Source organism: Tachypleus tridentatus, chromosome 3 (genome assembly GCF_004210375.1).
Source record: "Tachypleus tridentatus isolate NWPU-2018 chromosome 3, ASM421037v1, whole genome shotgun sequence".
NCBI lineage: Eukaryota > Metazoa > Arthropoda > Merostomata > Xiphosura > Limulidae > Tachypleus > Tachypleus tridentatus.
This window is the reverse complement of record NC_134827.1, coordinates 73,634,627-73,653,152: the sequence shown is the minus strand read 5'-3', so window position 1 is coordinate 73,653,152 and position 18,526 is coordinate 73,634,627. Positions and strand designations below refer to the sequence as shown.

Genomic DNA, 18,526 nt, shown 5'->3' with positions numbered 1-18,526 from the left:
TTGGAATGTATCAAGTTTAGTAGAATTTCAGTTTTCTTTTGTATATTTCTGAGGAACACTGTCTACGATCTCTAAATTGCGTTAAGTCAGCGATTCCATTATAATTTTGATGGGCTTCATGGCTTGTGAATGTAAGGTCTGGTGCTGTCATTATATTAATTTCTGTTTTACCATCTGTTGGTAATTTTTCATTTTCTATGAATTAATTCATCTCGTTATTTAGAGTTTAATACTTTATGTACAGGCTTTTCATAAGCTTTGGATTTATAACTGATGTTTCCTTGTCAACCAACTCTCTCATTAATGCAATGACTTGTATCATTTAAGTTTCTGTTTTTGTATGTTCGTCATAGGAACACTACCCTTTAAAACATTTAAAGCACACTCACAAATACACAGGACAAAGTCAGTTTTAACTCTAGTAATTATTCCTTTATGATCAAGACGATAAAGACAGCTGGTATGGATATTAGCACTTTAATTAAAATAAAGAACATCACGAATTATTCCTTTAATTCTCTAATGCATGGCCCGGCATGGCCTAGCGCGTAAGGCGTGCGACTCGTAATCCGATGGTCGCGGGTTCGCGGCCGCGTCGCGCTAAACATGCTCGCCCTCCCAGCCTTGGGGGCGTTATAATGTGACGGTCAATCCCACTATTCGTTGGTAAAAGAGTAGCCCAAGAGTTGGCGGTGGGTGGTGATGACTAGCTGCCTTCCCTCTAGTCTTACACTACTAAATTAGGGACGGCTAGCACAGATAGCCCTCGAGTAGCTTTGTGCGAAATTCCAAAACAAACAAACAAACAAATCTCTAATGCACATAGCAACTTTTGGTTCAATTCTAAGTGTCGTGATAAATAAATGAAAATAGACTGTGAATACAACATACAAAAATGTTTATTCATACATCCATTTAGATATAATATAAATTTTCTTCACAGTGGAGTGATAATTGTTAAACTCAAACAATCATGATAGAGTCGATTTTGGAAGTTGTTCAACCTTGGGATATTCAAACAACTACGAATTATCACAAAAAATTTTCAAAAATACATACATGATAATGGCCAAGCAAAGCGCCTCTGGTGATACTTTGTGAAATTACGATGTTATCATCTTTGGTGACACCTCCTTCCTTTCTGAAACAACCAATCAGTGAGTGTGTTCAAGCCCTAACTTCTCAGGTACAATCTTGTATAGTGGCATACAACACAAAGATTCTTTGATTTATGTGTAAGATTTAAATTTTTCAGTTTTATTTAGAAATTTTTTATAGGCAAACATATCCCAACATTTGTTACACAAATTTTAACTTGAACCCTCGAAAGCCAAGAACTGGAAAATAATTTTGGCTTATTTCTTAGAATAATTCATAGTCATTAAAGGTTGAATTCAACTGTAGATTTCTCTAAGATTTTCATCTAATAGGTTCAGCTATCCTAGATATATATCGAGTAAGTTTCGCGCGATCCACTTCACAGAAATTCCACTACAACTGAATAGATAGGTTGAACGATTATCATTAAACATTTGCTCAACAAATTACTACAAAATGTCACTTAATAGCTGAGAAAGTAACAGTTGTAACGACTTTCAAGTTGTCCAGGTTTCCAAGTAATTAATCACTCTAACTGTAAAGAATTAATTATTAAAAGGTATCCTGCACATACATTTTCTTGGTAAAACAATATTTGATAACTGTGAATACAAGGAACACCACTTTATTTCGACCACTGATCCTTTACTCAAGTGACTGTTTTAACTGAACAACTATAAATTAGCTGGCTATCACATGATACAGTTAACATGGTTCCTGTCGTGAAGCTTCACATGCCTGCACGAAAATCAAAGAGCTCTACTTCATTTTAGTTATTTTGTTTTTAACAAAATGGCTGTCCCAGATACTGGTTTAACTACTAAGTCTAGCTGTTACAAGTAAGAGGTGGCATCTCGGTCAGCCACTAGGTCAGACTAATTGTTCATCTACAGTCATTTTCTCACATGAATTCTCATTAACAGTTAAATATGTACCACCATTGCCATCGTTCTCGCTAGTTGAAGCAAGAGTGCATGTCACAGAACACCCAAAGTTAATTTATTTTAAACTTCAGTTTTTAAGGGGTTTGTAAATGATTCGGAATTGATGTGTTTAGTACGCATGTGCACACTACACAGTTATTGCAACCACATCCAGTAACCAGGCTTTAATTTTCATTTAACTTCGTTTTATTTTAATATTCCTTTTGACACACTGCTACTTTACCTATTTGTCTTCATGTGAACTCATGCAAAATGTTTATTGTAAAACATAGCCAATACACGTATTACTGTGGGCATCATAGTATTCTGCATTGAATAGAATATCATACATCATATTTACTAAGAACTGTACTTTTTTCATAACCTTAAGAGATTTGGAAAACAACCAGTTGACTGGTGTTTTCTCCTACAGTATGCTACATGACATAATGTATGTGCTTATTCCAAAATGTTCAGTCAGTGTTAAGAAATTTAACAGGCATATGCTTCATATTTTGCACCAACATTTCTGTCAGACTGGCGGTAATATAGTGAAGTGTGTTTTGTCAAGATACAACATTTAAAGCAAATGGATGTTAACCTTAGCCGTTAGATTTGTACTCATCACTCCAGGTAGACTAAATCTTGAACTCCATCGTTCAGCCAAAACGTGTCAGGAAGTAGATAAGATTCAACTCACTTGATGAAAATCTTGGTAAAGCAATGGTAAAACCTGCTATTCTATATTCATAAATGACAATATTATATTCGCCATTTCGTGATAGTTGCGCGCTACCTTTATATATGGAAAGAAGTTCTCATGCATGTCACTGCTTGTATGGTCCATTGTCATTAGTGTTAAAATGACTTTATTTGTTGCAGTGTATAAAGTCTGAACATAGTGTAATGGGTTAACCAGATAATCTATTGGTGTTTCTGCTGAACAGAGCAATGTTGCACTCTTTCAGCGTTATATTTCAATGTACAGTTATATGATCTGGGCTATTTGAGTCCGTAAGCTATTTTAGTGGAGCATGGTCATGACTCAGATGGTAAATTCCATACAAGTATTAATGCGTACAAATGATTAAACGAGCAGGAATTTATTTCTTTGTCATACAGTATTAACTCTCAGTAAGAAGGAAGAAATACTACAATCTACTACATCATCTCACGATCCATATCGTTATGCACTTGCAATAAAATCATACAGTTCTACTATCACTGACATCTCTTTGTTTTTAAAGGATAATTGTACCATTTCATAAGATAAATCAACAACAAAACTTTAACCAAGATGCACTTCATACACAGGAATGTATTTTCAGATTCACATATCAATACAAAATGGGCATAACCTAGGACAGTACAGAAGTTGGTGTGGCTATCATGGAGAAGTTGGAACAAACCATTAATAACAAGACAAGACAAAAATGTAGACTTTCAATTTTTATTCTTTCTAAGATAAGTGGACACTCCATCTCTGTCAAGTATGCGACTGAGAAACTGCAGTTGTGCATGCTTAAGTATATAGTTTCCTGGTTTCAGTTTCAAACCAGAATGTGTTGAAACTTCATTCTCATGTTCAACCAAGGACAGTTTATTCATCCACATAAATAAGCCACCTTTTTATTTGCTGTCTTTTAAGTTTAGCTTATATTAGTGCCTCAAAAGTGGCATGTGCATCAGACAGGATGAATAGCATGACATAGAATTCATACAGCAATTTTCGAGTTTTGAAAATAATCTTGGATTTACTTTCTACCCCAACTTGACTTTCTAATATTCAGAACCCAGATTTAGTGTTATAAACTAATGGGCACCTTATAATTCTTCCATACATTCATCAGAGTATGGTTAAGAAGAGACATTGACTAGCACACTATATTTACCGCTCAGCATGGTCAGGTGGTTAAGGTGCTCAGCTCGTGATTTTAGGTTTTCGGGTTAAAATCCCCATCACACATGCTTGCCTTTTCGTTAGTAAAAGAGTAGCTCAAGAGTTTGCGGTGGGTGGTGATGACTATGTGCCATCTCTCTAGTCTTACACTGCAAAATTAGGGACGGCTACCACAGATTGTCCTGATGTAACCTTGCGCAAAATTCAAAACACATAAATTTAGTATTCTTCTCTATTTTTGTCAATCACCAATGTAAACAACAATATGTGGAGATTTTAGTATTTCTTCCTTCAACATCTACTACTTGGTGAAATAAGCAAGTCTGAGCAGTAGATATTTTATCGGATTTGTACCAGTTGGCCATCTGATTATAGAATCACACCAGAAAACTCCCAGAATAATTCATCAAGTTCATGCTTCTGTCTTCACTTAGTATTGATTGAACAGTTCTCAGCTAGCGTCCTCAGAAGCTCTAGAAGTTATGTAGTTATTTTCACATTGGCATTAGGTGTAATATAATCTACTCAGATAGTTTCCGTTACTTTTCTGTTATTGTTCTGATAACCATTCTAGTTGGAAAGGGAATAACCAAATATCGAGTTAAAGTCTAGCATTAACGTAATATATGTGTTTTTTAGAGCTTTAGCTTTAAAGTTTATGCAGTTTTTAATTTATCCATTATTTTACTTTCAAATTTTATATGTTACTGTGATTTGATTTTTATTATATTAATGTAATTAACTGATGGACTTACACTGTACTCGTGAGTGAAACATTAAAAGTTTGTTTACATGTCTCTTACTGTTTCAACACATCCATAAAAATACTTCCTTTTGTACTTTTTCGTATCAGTGTTTGCACTTCCCTTGCATTTGTCTTAACACAGATAGTTGTTGTGTTTTTTGTATGGACTCTTTCTTTGTTGGTAGACTCAGTGAGAGTTTGAAACAGAGTTTCCCAAACTGGGTTCTGCGAGGGTGCTCTAGAGGACCTGCGAATGAAGTCTAAAATTTAATTAAAAATTCCTAAAAGTATAATTTATAGAATAAAAAATATTTTTGCAAACTTAAAATCATATGAAGTAAATCATTTAATTATGGGATACAACCTTTCATATACAAAACAAAAGACATCGACAAATTTGTGAAAAATGTAAATTAAAAGGAATTTTCAGGTCACTTAAGTTTGAGAATTGCTGCTCTAGAAGAACAATGGACCCGTACTTCTTCACATCATATCTGTCGAGCCTTTTGTTAAGTGCACCATCTTTTGATTTGCGAAAAGGCCATGAACTGAAATGTACCAATTATGAATGGGATGTGATGTTAATCTGCACATTTTTAAGCCTACTTACTTTTTCTCTGAACTTAGGTATTTGAAACATAAGTTGAAAGTAAGATAGGTAAGAAAAAGGCTAGCTTTTTCTCATTTCTCAAGGAGTTAAAGGATTACAGCTCTTAACTTCTTTAGAAAATTGTCATAAGGATTGGCTACCTTTTCTGTTTAACCTCTTTATGGAATTACAAAATCTCCTGTGATTGTAAGATGCTATAACCTGATATAAAGAGAACAGGAATGTTTGCGTGATTTTTTCAGAAAGATATACAAAATAGAAAAGTTTAACAGAAGGAAAAAAAAAAGATTTAGAAATTTATGAGAGAGAGAGAGAGACTGACTAAATCTTACTGTGCTATTAGTAAGAAACGAAAACTTAATCCATGTGTTGTTGAGTTTAATAATAAACAGTAATTTTGTTATGCAAATTCGTACAATTCAATTCTTGATAGAAATAAGGACAGTTTCAGGAAAGAGAAGTGAAACTTAATTTAATTTGAATTTCGCGCATAACCGATCAGTGATAGAACAGAAAGAAAACAGCTAATCAACATCACCTACCGTTAACTCTGGGGAAACTCTTTTACCAATGTATAGTGGGGTTCACCATAACTTATAACGTCCCAACGGATGAAAGGGCGAGTATGTTCGGTGATGGGGATTCGAAACTGCGACCCTCAGATTGTTAGCCATAAAGCCAAGACAGATCTTGGAAGATGCAACAATAGGACGATCTTAACAAAGTGGTTTCAGAAGCAGGTAAAATACACAATTGTTTATTTGTGTTTTATTACAAACAAACATGAAACACAGATACCGTATCTCCCAAAATCGAAGAGAGTAAATATGTTTGTTGTATATAAAAACGAAATATTACAATAAAAATATGTGAAAAACATAAGTGTAACCATACGTATATTTACAAGGAAACGAAGTAACAGAGGCTAGATAGCAGGATATTACTATATTTGGGATAAACTAATTACTCTTTTTCCAGCGATCTTACGTGTTTTTGTTAGAGAACTGACCACGTATGTAAGTGTTGTCACATTAATGTATTATACTGTTTTATAATAAGTAACTCGAATTATGGTGGCTTCGTAACGTTTTATACTGATGATCCAAGCTCTTTTCAGTTGTTCATTCAATGGAAACTCCTGAAAAAATAATATTTTTTCGATCGTTCTCTTAGTGGAAATCCTTGAAAAGATAATATCTTTTCAATTGTTCACTTAACGTAAATTTGTGAAAGGGTAGTGTCTTTTCAGTTGTTTCTTCAGTGGAAATCCCTGGAAGGATAATACCTTTTTAGTTATTCACTCGGTGTACATCACTGGAACCACAGAGCTTTTTATGTTGTTCACATAATGTAATTCTCTCGAAAGATAGTTTTTATTTGCTCATTTAGTGGGACTAAGTGGAAGGATAGTGTCTTTTTAGTTGTACTCTCAGTGGAAATCGGTGGAAAGATAGTGTATTTTCAGTTGTTCACGTAACGTAAAATACTGGAAGGATAACGTGTTTTCAGTTGTTTCCTCAGAGTCAATCTCTAGAAAGACATTGTATGTGTCTTTTTGTGTCGTTCACTTAGCATAAATCCCTGGAAGAATTATATATTTTTAGTTGCTCTTGCAATGGAAACCCCTGGAAGGTTATTATATTTACAGCTGTTCATTTAAAGGAAATTCATATAAGTACAATGTTTTTTTCGGTTGTTCTTTTACTATAAAGCCCTGGAAGGATAGTGTCTTTTGAATTGTTCATTCAATGGGAATCCCTGGAAGGATAGTGTATTTTCTGGATTAAATCAAGAATAATTCATAAAGTCCAGTGCATAACAATTAAATACAGTTCTTTCTGTATAACAGATTGGAATATGCTTTCTGTGACAGCTTCGTTATATATATACTAGGATGAGGACCCACAACTGTACTGCTGCTCGTGCAGCAGGGTTCGCCTTTCATCCTCATAACGTACCCACAAATTTAAATTTCTTAATAGTTGGTTATTAGCGATGACAAGACATGAGCCCCTGCTATTGAGATTCAGAACCCAACAGCGCTAAACACCGAATTTCTCTCCACCTTCATCTACTGATCAAAACTAATCCCATAATCCCACGTTCTGTAGGAGTGATAGACTCGTTTCACGTATAGCAGCTTAAAGTTCTTACATTTGTATTATTGCTTAACTAAAAATAATTAGGCAGATTTCGTTGAAAACATTTATTTACAAAATATATGATGGTAAAACATCACATGTGGATCATTACAATAAAATGGGTTTAAAAAACACATACAACAATAGCCTTTTTGGCTACAAGGTAGCAGCACTTGCTCTTTTTAACCAATCAGGTAAAAACTGTATAATAAAACATAATTAGCAGCTTTCATATATAAAAAGTCGGTAGGTCTTACAAAACAATCCATAAACAATCATAAAATACATTATGCATTTTAATTGTCTGTAGACTAGGAGCTTATTATGATTAATTATTTTATTGGTTAAATTACTCAGCTATAGATACATTATGACTTAAGAAGGTGTTACCATGTTACAGCAATAACAATTAATAATATAAATAAAACGTTACTTAAGTTGTCAAAAATAATAGTGAACGATTAGCAATGACTACAGAAAGTTACAATAAGAAAAGTTGATAAAAAATTAATAATAATGACGAAATCTTGGTTAAAGTTGTTATTACGTAATAGTGGTGAACCATTAATGGAAGTGCTAAGCGTTAAAGTTTTAACATTTTATAACGATAAACAATTGATAGTAAAGACAAAACGTTAGGTAATGATTTTAAGATGATGAAAACTTAACAGAAAAAATACTTATAAGAAAGAAAGTAACGTAAACAGTAATGTTGTTTTCTGATATTAAACAGTAATGTATGTTTTCTAATGTTAAACAGTAATGTGTGTTTTCTGATATTAAACAGTAAAGTATGTTTTCTGATATTAAACAGTAATGTGTGTTTTCTGATATTAAACAGTAAAGTATGTTTTCTGATATTAAACAGTAATGTGTGTTTTCTGATATTAAACAGTAAAGTATGTTTTCTAATATTAAACAGTAATGTATGTTTTCTAATATTAAACAGTAATGTATGTTTTCTAATATTAAACAGTAATGTATGTTTTTAATATTAAACAGTAATGTGTGTTTTCGGATATTGAACAGTAATGTATGTTTTCTAATGCTAAACAGAATGTGTGTTTTTAATATTGAACAGTAATGTATGTTTTCTGGTATTAAACAGTAATGCATGTTTTCTACTGTTGAACAGTGATGTGTGTTTTCTAATATTGAACAGTAATTATGTTTTCTAATGTTGAACAGTAATGTGTGTTTTCTAATATTGAAAAGTAATGTATGTTTTCTGATATTAAGCAGTAATGTGTGTTTTCTAATATTGAACAGTAATATATGTTTTCCAATATTAAGCAGTAATGTATGTTTTCTAATATTGAACAGTAATGTATGTTTTCTAGTATTGAATCTATTTTCTAACACATTTTATATTGAAAATTCACTCTGTATTTTCTTTAAATGAACAAAATTGATGTTTTTGACAACTGAAGTTTTTAAAGTAATGTTATGTTTACTGAAATTAATGAATATTAACATTTAGACAGTAATGACCGTTTTAAATATCCCAGAAAATGCAAATGATATGAAAACGACAAAGAAATTATCAATACTTAGAAATCCAAGTACCGATAAACTTTTGATTACAGTACGAGTAAATTGAAATTAACGTCTTTTACTTATGTTTATAGATATTTTACCACTTAAATTCAAAATCGAATTAATGTTGTATATTCTATTTGCGTTTTTCAAAGTTAAAGATTTTATAGTTGTTGATGAATTGATCGTACCTTGCTTGCTTACTGACGTCTGATGTGGAGACAACAAAATTCAACCAGTTCGTTATTTGTTTTATATTTCATCCCCTTTTTTAAATACTTATTGCATTTTAAATATTTTTTCATGTTTGGCTCGTTGCTGTTGAAGAAAAAACGCCATCAAACAACGTAACCATGATACTTTAACGGATCATCGTCTGGTCGCACAAACAAGTGGCTTTACACGCATGATGGCGCTCTTGTCGAGAATCACCGCACAACCACTGATGCCAGGTAGAGTTGATTTCATAGCAATTCATCCACAAGTCAGCGTATTCACACCCATTGGCTTAGACAGAGAAATAACACCACGCATGAGAAAATAACACATCTGAAATTTCTTTATAAATATCGTGTTAGAACACATAAAGCATAAATTATTTTAATGCTGGTTAACGTAATTCACATAATTTCAAAATTTAATATTCTGAAAATCGGTCAGATACATGAAACATTGGAAGTAAATCTCTTGTTTTAATGTTCTGAAGCAAAGTAAATAAATAGAGTTATAGCTACTTGATGCTGTCTTGTGATGAAGATCTATACCGAACAATAGCGTATAACACATTGAATCATTTCTCTTGGTAATTTTGTTGCAAGCTTGGCATGACCAAGTGGCTAGGGAGTTCGACTCGCAATTTGAGGGGCGCGGGTTCGAATCCCCGTCACACGAAACATGCTAACCTTTACAGCCCTGTGACCGTTGTAATATTCCGGCTAGCGCAAATAGCCCTCGCGTAACTTTTGCGCGAAATTCAAAACACAAACAAACAAAAAAACATATTTCCAGCGGTGCTGCCACCTGTTTCTAGCAGTGCTGCTGTAATAGGTAATTTAACACATATACTGTCTACTTCGGTTTGTCACTGATGATGTGGTGGCTGCGGTGTGTTTGACTCCAAATTAGTCTTTCGCGGGTATCAATTAGTACGAATAAATTGAAATGAAATGTTTGTAGCTTTTGCTATCAACATGAATTGCAATAATAAAATGAACCGAAATGAAACAGGCTTGGCATGGCCAGGTAGTTAGAGTACTCGACTCGTAATCTGAGGGGAGCGGGGTCGAATCCCCGTCACACAAAACATGCTTACCCTTTCAACTGTGGAGGCGTTATAATAGCACGGACAATCTCACTATTTGAGGTAAAAAGAGTTGGCGATGCCTTCCTTCTAGTCTTACACTGCTAAATTATGAATGGTTACCACAAATGCCCCGCATGCAATTTTGCGCTTAATCAGAAAAAACAAACAAACCAAGTGAAACTTAAAAAGTGAAAAAAAAAAACAAACTGAGGAAATGCACACACAAATTATTATATGTTCATATATATGAGATGCTTCGCCTTTAATCTTTTTTGTAAGGAAAATATGATTGAAATACTGACAACAATGGGTACTTACTACAGAGTTTCTTGTATTTGCACTGTCCTGGACAATTTCCACACGGCTCACCACGAGTGTAAGGAGTGTCAAATTTATCAGGGTGGTTACCTCTACAGAAAAATAAAAATGCACCTTTTCATAAAGTTCTTTTTGTTTTATTATTAAAGTATTTTTAGATCATTCTCGAGTACAGATAGCTTCAATTAAGAACTTAAAACTTAACTCTAAGGTATCTCAATTTGACTCACTTAACCTGTTACTTCGACTGAATCAAATTAATCACGAGTATAGATATCAATAAAAACTAATATATACATTGGACAGTAGTTACAAACGTAATTGTAATACGGCTGTTTCACTTTGTCAGGTCCACAGTAATGAAATCCACAGCCTATTTTGTGGGAACTGTACCACACCATCTACAAATAAAGAAAATACTGTTACAAATGTTTACAATACAATTTCAGAATCAGTAACACGTATAAAATAATACGTTTGAAAAGAAAATAAAACATTTTAAATAACAGAACATTTGTCAGACTAGAAATATTTCCATAGTTTATTGTATCGATTAGTGCATTTTATAAAACCAACACTGTATAGAAACACTCATGTATATATATTGCATGTACATAAGGATTTAACTGGAAGTGAAGTATTAGATTTTGTATAAGGTAATAAGGTGCAATGGTCGGTGTGTTAAAAGAACCAGCTCTCTACGTATTTCTGTATAATTAGTTTCAAAAATGCTATAGCGAGAAATACACTTTAGAGAAAGTAAAACATGAAAACTTAGAAATACACAAAATCTATTTTAACCCAAAGTTGTGAGTGATAAAACAAAAACATATCTGTCGGAAAGCTAAGAATTACAACATGTGTGCTTTTGTGTGTTACAGTATGTTGTAGGAACTATTTTCTCTTTATACAACGATGTATTTGGTTGGATAGTTTAAAGGAACTACCTTCCAGTGTGTAATGACATACTGGGTTGGATAGTTTAAAGGAACTTCCTTCCAGTGTGTAATGACATACTGGGTTGGATAGTTTAAAGGAACTACCTTCCAGTGTGTAATGACCTACAAGTCTAGGTATTTCGAAGTAATTATCTACGTGTGTGTAATGACCTACAAGTCTAGGTATTTCAAAGTAACTATCTACCTGTATGTAATAACTTACTAGGTTGGATAGCTTAAGGAAACTGTCTACCTGTATGTAATGACTTACTGGGTTGGATAGTTTAAAGGAACTACCTATCCGTGTGTAATGACCTACAAGTCTAGGTATTTCGAAGTAATTATCTACGTGTGTGTAATGACCTACATGTCTGGGTATTTCAAAGTAACTATCTACTTGTATGTAATGACTTACTAGGTTGAATAGCTTAAAGAAACTGTCTACCTGTGTGTAATGACCTACAAGTCTAGGTACTGTCTACCTGTATGTAATGACTTACTGAGCTGGATAGTTTAGAGGAACTACCTACCTGTGTGTAATGACATACTGGGTTGGATAGTTTAAAGGAACTACTTACCTGTGTGTAATGACCTACAACGCTTGGTATGTTGGAGGAGCCACCATATGTAAAGTTCTGGTGTTCTAGGTACCATATTTTGATTGCAAAAAACCATGGAACTTTCATATTGGCAATGAAAATATTTTGTCCACAGGATCCATACTCTGTAGTTGAAAAGTTAAATTTATCATGTTACTCAATTTATTTTGATTTCTGCTAATAGAAGATTAATTAGGGAAGGGGAAAGTTTAGTCAAAATGCAACAACTGTATTTATTTTTGCTTTGGAAGTTATGTGTGTACTTTGTTATTATTTAAACTTATATTTTGACATGTATTGCTCATAGTCGTATATCAAAATTGAAACTTCTAAGCTCAACTTATTTCGTAATCATAACAATACAACTACGCTTGAAGAAAAAATACTGTTGACACTGAAAATGTGAATAAATCTTTTAAATTACAAACGTGAGAAACCAGAAATAGTTTTAAAAGTATGCAGCATCATAGATGTACTGTTAATTTTACCTTCCACCCATCTTCCTGTCGTGTTGTCATGTGTTAAGTCTTTACAAGTTTCTGCCCACCTCTGGGCGTCTTCCGCTGCCCCCTGGTGCCAAGTCTGAAAGTGATAAAATATCTGGTGAGATTTCAGAAACCTATAGTAATTAATTAAATATTTAATTTTTGTTCAAAGTTGCTCCATGTTAATAGTTATTTCACACATTTTAAGTGATAGAAAATCTGAAGTCGAACTCAAAACCCAGACTGTGCAACTCGCAAAGCACAACACGTTCTGTATGTGTCCACAAATATTTTCAGTTGCACGCAGTTTTGTGTCCGGATTTATACGTACGATAATATCTAATTTGTAAAGCGCGTCCTGTGAACGACAGAGCAAGACGACTTTTTACATGTGTTAATGTTAGAAATCTTGTCGGTATCACATGTCAACCAGTGAAAAGCTGAAGGTTTCGTTTGATATGTTAAACGGCTCAGAATAAGGAAGTGCTACTTTCAGTTAAACTGCAAGTGCATCATAATTTTTTATACTCAATATAACTTAAACTCTAAACTATGTATGACGTTCCTAAAGACATGAAAAATATAAATATTTATTAATCACGTGATCGTATAGCTAATCAAACACAATGAAATCTTATATATATATATGCTTATAAAATAAAAAAACACACAAAAACTGTTATCATTAACTAGCAAGCTTGTAAAGAAATATTATTACTCATGTTTCTTATGGGATTTTACTAATTTAGCACTGAAGCTAATACTTTGTGTTTTTTTTTCTGTTATGTGAGATATCATTTCAAATTGTTCCATTTGTTGGAATAAAATCTAAGCAACCAGACGTAATGTGATAATTAGTTAAGGTTTTGAGCACCTAAAGAACAAAATAAGCTACAAGTTGCTACTGATTGCATTTTCGTTGTGTTCACGTTCTATAACCTACAGTATCAAATGAGTGGTATGGAGAATTCACATACGAGGAAACACAAACTAAAACCTTTAATTTTACACCTAAAACTAGGTATCCTAAATTTCATGTTAAATTTCTTCGTTCAACTTCTCATTACATTAATGAAAAAAACAACAACTGAGAAAAAACAAGCAACAAACAACAAGCTGGCGTATTTAACTCTCACTATGTTACACTGCTGGTATCAAAAGAGGTGACCAAACTTTTAAGGCAGAATGTAGCTCAGTGAAGAGAATGCCAGACAGTAGATTTGTGGGTCCGTCCATTACCGAAAAAAAATAAATTCAATACGCTCCGTACATTGGACACTAAGGTGCGACAAAAGGGGTAATGGTCAAATGCCACTGCTTCATGAGACAAAGTAGCCCCATATTGGCTGTGGGTGGTGTTAAAAAGCTGCCTTCTACCACTTTAAAATTGAAGACGGCGAGTTCAAACAGAATTTGAGTTGATTTTCGCGATCGAGTATCCGAAAAACAAACAAACGAAATTGTCCAGATGCGACTTACCATCTCGAGCATATCACTGGCGGATGGTTTCACTCTGCTTCTAAGAAAGTTATGAAATAACACAATCTTTTTCTGAGTGCTTATGTGTCGAGTTTCCAAATCTCGCTTGAAAATAGCGTCTCCAAGAAGTTTAGGACCTGTTTGGTATAATTACAAATTTCATTTCGGATAAAACTTCATCAAATTAAATTATGAGATAAGTCACAAAGACAGAAATTGTTAGTAGCGTTTTCAGTTAATTTTCGAAAACCAGGTAGAAGATAATGACCTTACAAATCAAAGTCAATAAAATGCCATTTTCTAAACTTTCGTTCAATATTTATAAAGAACCACCCAGACTTTCAAATAAAGGGTACACTGGTAGTTAAATCACTAAAGAAGGGGAGAGTAGCAGTTAAACCAGAGAGCATAGTAACAAATAAAACATTAAAACAAACGAAATATTAATACTAAAATAATAAGACAAAGGATATAATAGTAGTTACATTAAAAATAATGGGATTATTAGTGATTACAACAGAAAGAAAAGTTAAACTAATAATTAAGACAGTAAAACAAAGGGTATTTTGATAGTTAATAGTTAAAACAGTAAAACAAAGGGTATGCTAGTAGTCAGTAGATAAGGCAGTAGAAGAAAGGGTATTCTAGTAGCTAGTGGTTAAAGAAATAAAACAAAAGGTATATTAGTGTTTAGTAGTAAGTAAAAGAAAGGGGTAGTGGTATTTAATATATTAAAACAGGAACACAAAGGGTATACTAGTAGTTACTAGTTAAAGAAGTAAAACAAAGGATAAGGTTGTTTTACTAAAATGCAATGTAAAGCACAAGGTTTCATTAAACTAGAGAATACTGAGCTAAAATATTTCACTATAGAGGAGAAAACTTTAAACCTGAATCCTTCATTAAAAAACAAAACCGTAAAACACGAGACTCTACTAAAAAGTAGCACAATAAACTGGAAGATTTAATTAGAGAACAGCATAGTAAATTAGAACGTTTCTACAGAAACTAATCTAATGATCAAAATATTTATATTAGAAAGTAACACAATAAACCTAAACTACCCACAAGATATAAATAGAATAAATGTAAAAGTTTCACTCAAAAGTAAGTCGGTAAAGAAGGTTTCACTAGAAACTGCGTTAATCTTACTCTTAGAAGTTGAAAAATCAGAGAAACATTTGGATTTAACTTTAAATATTTTCAAAACATAAATACATTTTATAATTTTGCTATTTGCAAATAAATAAATAGACAAAATTATACTTGCGTAAACGTTTTGACAAAGTAAATGTCCAAAACATTGATATGATGACCGATACTAATATTGAAGTGGTGATCTTCATCTTGGTAATGGTCACTCACAGTTTGGAAGGTTTTACTGTACGTTCTCTCACGGTACAATACTGTGAAGTTTACTCTTGTCGCAATAACTTCAACTTTGATAATCTAGAAACGAAGTCCGTCTTCAAAGTCAGTAATACGTGTGTTCCAACTCGAACTGTTTCTCAGACGAATGTTAGAGCTTACTTTGCTACAGACGTCGGTCTCGATTGTGTTGTCGAGTCCAATCTTACCAGTTTCTTTGATCTCCTGTATATGTGCGTGAAAAGAAATGTTTACGTCTTGGTGAATATCAAATATTTTAAATTCCTGTAATAAAGCATAAAATTACTCCTTTTAACTGTTAAACATGAGAGTAAACTCCCATAAGGACTGCTCACCAGTAACTCGAAATATCTCTTCTTCCTAAAAAGAAACTTTGGAAAAAAGAAAGGACTTTCCTCTTACTTTCATTAGTTTGTTAAGTGAGTAGTTTATTTGTTGATTATTAAATGATTTTAGTGTTTCAAGAATGCCTCTGGTTTGGTCATTGTTAAACTGATTCCAAATAAAATACTTTTAAACATGTTAAAATAAAACTTAACAGCATGAATAAAAAAAACACGACATTCCTAATCTTCAATTTTTCTTTGATGTAAAGTCATAATAAAAAGGAATTTATCATAAAAGTGCTTCAGTGCAACACACTCAACTCACTTATCCAACCTGAAAGTGTATGCTTACTTGTATTTTCAGTCTGGTTAGTTTATAACGTCTGGTTTAGTCAGAGCCCTGAGAGTTAATGAGTTCAACTTTCTTTCGTCTGTATTTATGTAAAGTCTGCTGTACATATCAGGGATAGCTGGGAGAGGATAGAGATTTGGCAACCGTCCAGAAATAGTTCGAGCTGGTTATATTAAGGCTATTAACGTGTATGTTTATTTCTCTTGTTGCAAGGATTAATCCGAAAAATAAAAACGTAAAAAAGAATAATATTATAATATAAATTAAAGTTACTAAACATTATTCTGAAAAAAAAGTATAAAAAACTACAGATAAAACAAAGGTCTAACAAAACTTAATTTTCGTTTATTAATTGTCTTAATTTTTAAAGACAATTTAAAAGCAACGTATAAACAAATATCGATCTACTAAAAACTACTTTTTACAACCATTATTATCACCACAATACATGAAACAAAGAAGATATAATTCCATTCTACTGCCTCTGGTGGCTTGGCGTTACATTTGAAGGTTTATAACGCCAAGAGTCGTGTTTCGATACCAAATCTGGTCACAACACTGACAGCTCATCGCGTAGCTTTGTGCTTAAGAAAAGAACAAAGGCAATCTGTACATAGACCATTCTGAAAACAATGCAGGAGAACAAACATTTTGTTTGCTTCAGAATCTTGGGGTAAAACTACAAAAATAGGTATACACTCATGATCATCTCTAATTTTTAACTGATAAATTATAGGAAAGGCAGCAAGTCCATAGCACCTACCCGCAGCTCGAGTGCCACACTTGTCTGCCCGAATAATAGGATTTAACCATCATTCTTATAGCTTCCGCGGCATCAAGTCGCGAACCATGAATTTTCAGATTCATAGTTCTAGCATACTAAATAAATTTGTATTAGGAATTTGACAAAGGACTCCCTTAGAAATATTCTTCTAAAATAACGTTAACGTCTGTAACGTGAATGTAGTGAAAGTTACGCCATTTAAACATTATCGTGGAAAGAACGTGATTGAAAGTAATTGTCAATTGAACAATATGATTTAGATTAGCTATAGTTAGTTAATCACTAGTTATCTTGTAGTGTGTTTGTCACAGCAGAAATTGATTATCTTACCAACTTGATCACCATTAACCAGCTAGCTTACTACTAAAGCACGGCATTAATTAATTGATAGAGCATTGTTCAACATAACTTTTATGTTGTTATGCCAACAACGCTATATTAGTCTATGTGCTAAAAAATTAACCAATCGTCTTCTCGGAAAAAACACTAAAGAACTGAATAAAACAAACAAACAGGGTTTAAAGTTACAACAATTCCCAGGATTCATAGCTGATTAAATATATAACAATGCATCTATTATCTTTACTTACCTCTGTCGATGCCTGATTGTGCGCGTACCCTTCGCTGTAATTATTTTATCCCCGAATATTAGATTTTATTTCGTTTTCAATGATACTCAACTAGTAAGTGTTTAGCGAAAAGTTGAGTGTGGCAAAGCTGTGATGACAAGTTTTAGTTTTCTTTTGAATAATGTTGTTTGTTCATGAAAGTGTGATAAATTCAGGCGAGAGAAGTAAAGTTAACTCTAAAGAAAAAAGAACCGATATCATGAACATTGTGATTATCTGAAAAATATGGAGATCTATAATGGAAACCTTTTTTATTGATGTTGTAATGATCGCTTTTAGCGAAGAACAAATCTTAAACTTATACTCAAAATGATAAAAACATTTTTATTTATATTAACCAGAGATGGCCTAAATAAAATTGTAGCCTTGGCCAAAGTAATAAATCTTAATTTTCATCAGTCATATCTTGAAATTATAGTCAAGGTCATATGTGACAATGACGACTTAAACTACGCCAGTGCCTCACTGAAAAAGATGTGAGAAAATGGTTCTGTACAGCTAGTAGTGAAACTTGGCATGACGTATTGGTGCGTAAAACAGCAGTAATTTGCCTGGAACTGAGTGTTCAGAACCAGGTCACATATCTCTTTCTTAAGCGTTTTTCTCTCATTTCACACTCGATGAAATCTTTGAAATGCCGCCTTTCGAGTAGTGCACGCGCAAGGCTGAGAACTCTATGCAAACTTTTTAATACTGCTCCAAATTCACTCATACGTTCGTAACATCATCTTGATGTCACTGAACACAAGTGGAGCTTATAAAATGGTTGTACACAGAAGAGATGCGGCTATTCTGTTCAAACGTGCGCTTTCATTTACGATGAGAATTTTTAGTAAAATATTGTCTTTATGTCTTTTTAGTTTTACTTGTTTCTGTTAGATATCTATAATATTTTAATGTGGGACCATCAATTTAGAACCAAATAACTATTTGTATATCGGGAATGGACCAAACTGTTGTATGTATAGGAT

General features: G+C 33.1%; 1 protein-coding gene across 3 annotated transcripts; it reads right to left on the bottom strand.

The window, feature by feature from the left end:
• Positions 1–7,467: 7,467 nt before the first annotated feature.
• Positions 7,468–17,819, bottom strand: LOC143247180 (cysteine-rich venom protein LEI1-like). Of its 3 annotated transcripts, none has more exons than XM_076494826.1 (8): positions 17,517–17,819; positions 15,346–15,668; positions 14,076–14,212; positions 12,600–12,693; positions 12,091–12,236; positions 10,872–10,975; positions 10,575–10,666; positions 7,468–9,460 (listed from the first exon to the last, which is right to left on the bottom strand). In XM_076494826.1, the coding sequence occupies exons 2-8, from the start codon at positions 15,419–15,421 to the stop codon at positions 9,315–9,317; spliced, it is 795 nt and encodes a 264-aa protein (XP_076350941.1). In that variant the 5' UTR covers positions 15,422–15,668; positions 17,517–17,819; the 3' UTR covers positions 7,468–9,314. The 3 variants fall into 3 exon arrangements, with proteins under 3 accessions (XP_076350941.1, XP_076350938.1, XP_076350940.1); XM_076494823.1 differs by lacking the exon at positions 17,517–17,819 and adding an exon at positions 16,143–16,298; XM_076494825.1 differs by lacking the exon at positions 17,517–17,819 and adding an exon at positions 16,116–16,186.
• Positions 17,820–18,526: the final 707 nt, after the last annotated feature.